The sequence below is a fragment of the Loa loa genome, assembly GCF_000183805.2.
Source record: "Loa loa unplaced genomic scaffold supercont3.40, whole genome shotgun sequence".
Classification (NCBI taxonomy): Eukaryota; Metazoa; Nematoda; class Chromadorea; order Rhabditida; family Onchocercidae; genus Loa; species Loa loa.
Window position 1 is genome coordinate 1 of NW_018108220.1, and position 7,097 is coordinate 7,097.

The following is a 7,097-nucleotide window of genomic DNA, read 5'->3' on the forward strand; positions in this document are numbered from 1 at the left end:
ACGGTAATAATACTATATTCAAATTGTGATGCTAAAAATGCATGAGTCAAAAATCAGAAAGAAGCAAAATTGACTATACATAATTCATTCTTATGGAGCGACATGGAGTAATTTGAATTTAATGGTTTAAATGAAAGAGGACTTTTAAAAAAAGAGGGGAGAAAAAGCAGGTAGTGTCGAAATTAGTAAAATTGAGCAAGGAAATTTCCAAAAAAGAAAAATTTTGCCGAAGAGTTGAATAACTGAATTTCTGAACTCTCTTCCATTTGAGATCGTGCTTATTTAATTTATGCGTAATAAGCTGAAGCGATCAGTATTGGTCACAATATTCCTTTTTCGTTGCTCACCGATGTTGCAGGTATGATTGGTTTGAGTTGGAAGAGTGTGAGGTCATTTTGAAGATTTTCAAAAATTTAAGTTTCATATACATTCTATGACACTTTCGCGCAATAACAGCTGTTTGCCAGCATTTTTATTCTATTTAGTCTGTATTATATTGATTCTATTCGCTACTTTTTGCACCATATCATATATTCATGCGACGTATCATATGTTAAGTGCGAAAGAACGACTACTGGTTGATAAATATCCACTTGATTTCCGAGTTAGAATGGGCGTTAAGATGGACGAAGGCCTAAGGTAACATGCTAAATCAGTAGATAAGAAGTGAGCCTGATTAAGGCATATAACACGCACAAAAATCTTAATATATTCTGCATCTGAAACACAGTTCCGATTGTTTCTTTCTATGTTGTGAAAATTTAGTGTCAACTTTAAAATATCAATTCTCGAAGATTTTGTGAACTTCAAGAATCTATTTGAGGTTTGTTCCAAATTTCAGAATTTGTGATTTTTTTAAGTAGAAAATCTATTTTCTTCAAAATTATTTCTCGATTTTTTTGGAAATTTCGGACATAGCGCTGTCATGGATTATTACTTCATCGTTTTGTTTTTTAAAGTTTATTCTGAAGTCCCAAATTCAGGTTGCTTAAATCAAAGAGGAGTAACTGGTATAAAGTTGTCACTTCTTTAAAAAGTAAACATGAATTATTGGTTTCAAAGAATTCACCATTTGTCCGGTTGTTCAAATTTCGTCGACTGCTCACTATAGCAAGCACCGATCATTGCTTCCATTCAGCAGCCAGTTCCAGTGGTTAATTTTTACCTTCGTATCAAATAATTAAAAATTCCACTTCAATGGTTAACGCCAGAAAATTGAAATTCAATTTCCAGGTTCAAGTTCCAGTTTTTTCCCGACTGACTATTTTACACTGGAGCAACGTCGTCGTGGTGCACTTTTTCTGCATTTCTTTGGTCTCATTTATATGTTTATCGCCATTTCCATCGTTTCCGATGAATTTTTCGTCCCCTCACTTAGTGTAATTATAGTGAAGGTGCGAGACTTTGTCAAAAACTTTTCCAAATCACGAAAAGTGTGGACATTTGAATGGAAAAAATCATCCATTGTTTACAAGTTATTCAGATATCTTTCGCATTCATTCATTCAAAAAGAAAAATATATCACAAAATCTGATCAGTCTGAATACAGTCCAATCAGAATTTCTTATTTTTTCAAAATCATGATTTCTAATCAAAAATTTCAACTAATCTACCAAAATCTGGGATTTGATGAATGAAAACAACTTATTGGAAATCTAAAAATATGAAAAAATTCAGGAATTATTAAGATGACTCACTTTTGTTACAAGTCACAAACTTTCCACGATTTCCAACTTAATTTTTATTCCTATCACACTAACTTAATTACCCGATCATTACCAGTGTGATGAATTATTACAGCTATCAATATCGAGCGATGTTGCTGGTGCTACATTTCTGGCTGCCGGTGGTTCTGCGCCTGAATTTTTTGCCAGTTTATTTGGTGTTTTTATTACTCAGAATAATGTCGGCATTGGGACCATTGTTGGTGAGATTAATTTTACTTCCCAACGCATTCAGTTCTTCCCTTAAAAACTTTAATGAATTAGTCCTTCGTGTTATGCATCCTGAATTTATTAATCAAAAATCCGAGAACCTATTTGGAACACCAGTTCTTCGTTTCTTCTCTTCTTCTTCCTCTCTTTCATTCACATTCTCATTTTCTTGAACTCCAGACATAAGCTTATTGCATTGAATAACATATTAAACAAGTTCTAAATTCATTAAATGGAAAGAAAACGAATCATTTAAGGCAGTGCCACATTCAATATTCTATGTGTATTGGCATTCTGTACATTCTTCTCACTAGAAATACTTAAAATTACTTGGTGGCCCATGCTCAGGTATGATTCACATTTATTTCAAAACAAGAAGACTTATAATTTTGTATAAATATTTCACTCATTCGAAATTGGTCAGTTTTTCAAGAACTAATTACCTAGCTTACAATCAAGTAGTGACCACTATAAAATGATCACATATGCACAAAACTTAATTTCGCTGAACTGTCGTCAATCAGTTATTTCAGAGATATTTTTTTCTACATATTAGCATTGTTTTTACTTGTATTGTTTTTCCTGGACGAAGAAATTCAGTGGTACGAAGCGATGTCACTCTTCATTATTTATATTATTTATGGTGTTGTTATGAGTTATAACAGACAGCTGCAAAAAATTTTTAAACTTATCCTGTACAAAACGTCGCAGGTCGATAATTGTTGTGTGCTAAGTTGTGGATTAAAGAATAATTTCAAGTTAATAATTTTAAGTCCCATTATTCTTCATATAACCTTTCCTTATCCTTTGTTCACAAATTAATATTAAAAAATTGATATTGTGATGAATTTTAATTCCTTGTCTAGATCTCCCAAATATTCTTCCAGTTTCATTTCCAGCATTTATGGTTTCCACTTCTGAATAATATATCAATACAAGAAGCAACACCTTCACCATCTATCATTGCTGTGAAGCAAATGAAATCAATTTCGATGCAAAATAGGGCTGCAGTGGCGAAAGTTTCCCACTCTGTAAAAGGTTTTTGTTTGTGAATTTCAGCATAAGTTTTAAGTTTTTTTATAATTAAAAGGTGTCGAAACATATTCGGTAATTGGCTGGAGTTAATTAAAACCCATTTAATTTAGTATGCAGTTAAAAGTTTATTTCTTCATTTTTTGATGATATCACAAATAAGGCAAATGCGGCCAACAAGCAGTGTTGCAAAATTTGTTGACAATGAATAGTCTCAATAAATAAGAAATTTGAATCATTGACTCCTGAAAAATCATTTTTTAGATTCAAATGAATTCACTAAAATGACAACAGCAATATTGCATAATGTGACGCAAAAAAATTGTCAAAATAAAATCTCAAATGCTATGCCTGAGGTTGAGGCAAGTTGAGGAATACTATTTAGTTTTTGCAACTAAAATTTCTTCAATTAGTTTGTCAAACCGTCTGAATTTTAGAAGTTCTAAGTTTATCGATGAAATGACACGCTGACAAAATGACTTATCGAAATTGGAGGAAGAAATATTCTTAAATAGAACCATTTTGATAATTACAATATACGATTGTTTCAAGGTTGCCCAAGTTTCAGCTTCCCGGATCGATAACAGAATTGATGAATGAAACAAATTGTGAAATAACTCGACAAATCCCTAGATATTCTGAAAAAGTTGTTGTATATGAGGTAAAATGTATTTATTGCATTTTCATTTTCATTCCAGGTTTATTCTATTAATCTATGACTTAGGATTCGCGAAGTCATTTTAACATTTAACTTTTTTATATAAATTTTCAAAAAAAATCAAAATATTTAAAATTTAGAAGAAAGGAAAAAATTGGAGCAATAAGCAGAAAAATGAAACATGGAGAATAAGAATAAGCCAATGCCCTACAAAAATATCAGTTTGTCCCAGTGGCAGGGAAAGATTTTGTAATTTATTTTTTATTGTTTTAACTCCGCAATGTCAATACTAACCTTTATTAGTCTTATATGATATGATACAAATATCGCACTGAAATAATGATGGGGACGAAATGAACAATATACAATAAATAATATTAAAGGATATCAAACAGTCTTTCGCTCCTACTTTGAATTGTTGAATTGCCGCTTCTCTGCCGTTGAACCGTTGTCAAATTGAACGCCTGACTAAGCTGTCGCCTAGAATGCTTGCACGAGCTGCCCTATTGAGTGATTGAGCGAGCTGTCAGATTGCGTAACTGCAGGAGCTTTTGGACTTGATAAGTGACCGTTAGGATGACTGATCCTACCTCCTTATATAATGGGAATGCTTTAACATTCCAGACACATTGGTTTAGGTGGCACACTAGAGATTCTAAAATTTCGACATTTGCACATATGTTCTTTAAGACATTCCGACAATTGCATGTAAGCTTAATTAGAAGATTGGAAAAAGTTTACAACAAAGGGCTTTGTCTGCAACATTGAACATTGCAATTAAGATTGGTTAAAAAATTGGAAAAGTTGGATTTGGATAAATGATTCATCATTTTAGACATCAAAATATTTATTCTATTAATTTGATGTAATAAATCATTTGTCTGAAAAATGTTCTGAATTCTAATTAAAACAACTCATAACATTTTTTCGGCTCTACCGACACCCAGTTCAGCCAAAATTTCTTTTGTTCAGACGTGCGCAGTATTGAAAGAAAGCGCTAATAAGTCGGAAATACCGATTAACATCTCGTGGCCATCTTCCACTAAAGCACGGTTATCTTATCTGTTTTTGGCGCCAATTATGCTTCCACTTTATTACACACTTCCAGATTCGAGAAATTCCGTAAGTTAATTCGGTGGAAAGAAACCGGCAGGTAGGAAAGATTCTTGCAAGTGAGTATGAGGAAGAGAAGTAGAAAATGTGACCAAAGGTAGTTATCAAAGAGCCAAAGCAGACGCAACTTATCATTTTTTGCTCGAAAGATTTCTCGAGAAAGTGCTGAGCAATTTTTAGAGGAAATGAGGTGGATATTTTACTAATATCCATCCGTTTTCTTTTTTTGGACTTATATAATGGTAGGTAAAACATCTTGAACTTTTACCTTGATATCTATCCCATTATTTTCAGTCATCCAGGAAGTATTTTGTGATAACTTTCATGGGATCAATTTTATGGATTGGTTTTTTCTCATATTTGATGGTTTGGTGGGCAAAGGTAATCGGTGAAACATTAAATGTACCGGATGAGGTAACAGAGCTTTTTTAAAGTTAAAATCACAGTACCATATTATCATCACATTTCACGCGTTATGACTGACAATGTGATTGTGTTGCATATATTTGCAAATTTGTTTGATCAATTCTTTTTTCGACTTCGTAAGATTGCCATCTGCGCCAGTAATAATTAATTAAATTGATGCGATAGCACGGTATTCGCCTTTTTTTATATTCATAGTTTCCATGGTTAAACCTCATAACAGTTTTTAATGTTTTTTAATTCATGAATCTTCTGCAGCTTCTCTCGAATTTTTTTTTTACTTTCCATTTAGTTAAGTATTAGAAAAAAATGATTAAAGTGCCTTCGACTTAGAAAGTATTTCATAAATCAAATAATGTAACGTAGGAATTAGGATTAGATGAATAATATTGCTGATTTATATGATGGGTCTTTTTTTGGCTAATGTTTTTGGCTAACATCTAAAGATCAGAAGCGATATTCGTTTAATTTTAGAGCTCTGGCCAAAAGTTTTAATGGTACGCTTGTACTTATTCTGTCAGTACTGTATTTTGGTTTCTTTCTAGCTATTTCAGATAACAGTGCTGAAACGAATCAATTTTTCATTCTTATTTTTGAAATCAAGAGATCAGCAGTGTTATTACAAATTTATACATTTAGATAATGGGTTTGACGGTGTTAGCTGCTGGCACAAGCGTATCTGATCTCATTTCCAGGTTCAATCGTTAATGTGTTTAATTTATGACGTAAATTTATGAAAAATTCCTGGCTAAATCAGGAAATAAGTATTGCCAATTATTACTTATCTATGTGCGCAACACTTTTCTTTCAGTAAAAGAGAGAATTGTTTAGTATGTGTCTTGAATTTACTAATCAGGGAAGATCTACATTTTAAAATTTCTTTAGAGTTTTATTATCTAGGTTTACTTCAAAGTTTTACTATGTTCATATTTGTCTTTTATTAAAATGGAATTAATTTTTCCTAATATTACACAGATTACTTGTCTAAATAAAAATAAATCATTTCAGTGTAATCGTTGCTCGTAAAGGACTTGGTGACATGGCTGTGTCAAGCTCCATAGGAAGCAATCTTTTCGACATTTGTGTCGGGTACGTTCATATAATATTTCCGTAGGAAACACAATTATGAAGCATTATTTCTGAAAAAGAAATCGAAATTCTATAATTGCAGATTGCCAATTCCTTGGTTGTTGCAATTCGCAATTCGTTGGCTGACCAGGCCATCATCAAATTCCCGTTTGGGCACTATACCCGTCGTTTCAAAAGGCCTTATCTGTTCTGTTGGTCTTTTGTTTCTGATGCTGATTGTCTTAATAGTTGCTGTGAAAATCTGTCGATGGGAAATGAATAAAATATTCGGAATAGTGATGATTATTGCTTATCTAGCATTTTGTTCACTTAGTGTGTTAATAGAATTAGGCTATGTCATTTGTCCACTCGCTATTGCTTGTAAGTAATGTATATTGGAATTCAATTAATTTGGATTAATACGTAAATCTTGGAGTATCCATCAAACCATTTGCGATATTTATTTGCGCATAAGCGTAGAAGAATTTTGCTAAGGATCAATCACACCACTGAAAGGCTTAATATTGGAAAAAGATGGGACTAGATTTTTGTTTGATTTTTGCATATTTTCAACCATTTCACCGTCCTGTACTAATATAGCTGGAAGAAAAAGGATTGTATTTGCGTCCGTTAATTATTAAATTTAGTTCCAGTACTCACGTTCATCCAAAATAATTAATAAGAAGTAATTATGCATATCTAAAATTTTTGTTTTAAAATAGTGATAGTTTTTTTCACCTACGATTTTGGAATAGTTTTAAACTTAGATATATTTCGAAATAATCTGCCTTTAGTTTATACATTTTTTTGAAAAAAATATTAACAAATTCGTCTAAGCATTCTAATACGCTGCGGTTGCTGACCTATTG

At 32.2% G+C, this 7,097-nt stretch overlaps 1 protein-coding gene across 1 annotated transcript; it reads left to right on the plus strand.

Moving 5' to 3' along the window:
* Positions 1–1,233: 1,233 nt before the first annotated feature.
* Positions 1,234–6,617, plus strand: LOAG_07867 (K -dependent Na /Ca exchanger; the record flags this gene model as incomplete). The annotated part of the gene is made up of 12 exons (XM_003143399.1): positions 1,234–1,394; positions 1,801–1,927; positions 2,192–2,282; positions 2,468–2,645; positions 2,834–2,972; positions 3,231–3,322; positions 3,535–3,627; positions 4,597–4,746; positions 5,032–5,151; positions 5,800–5,855; positions 6,169–6,249; positions 6,332–6,617. Coding segments are annotated over 12 exons (1,574 nt in total), but the record flags the coding sequence as incomplete, so codon positions are not given.
* Positions 6,618–7,097: the final 480 nt, after the last annotated feature.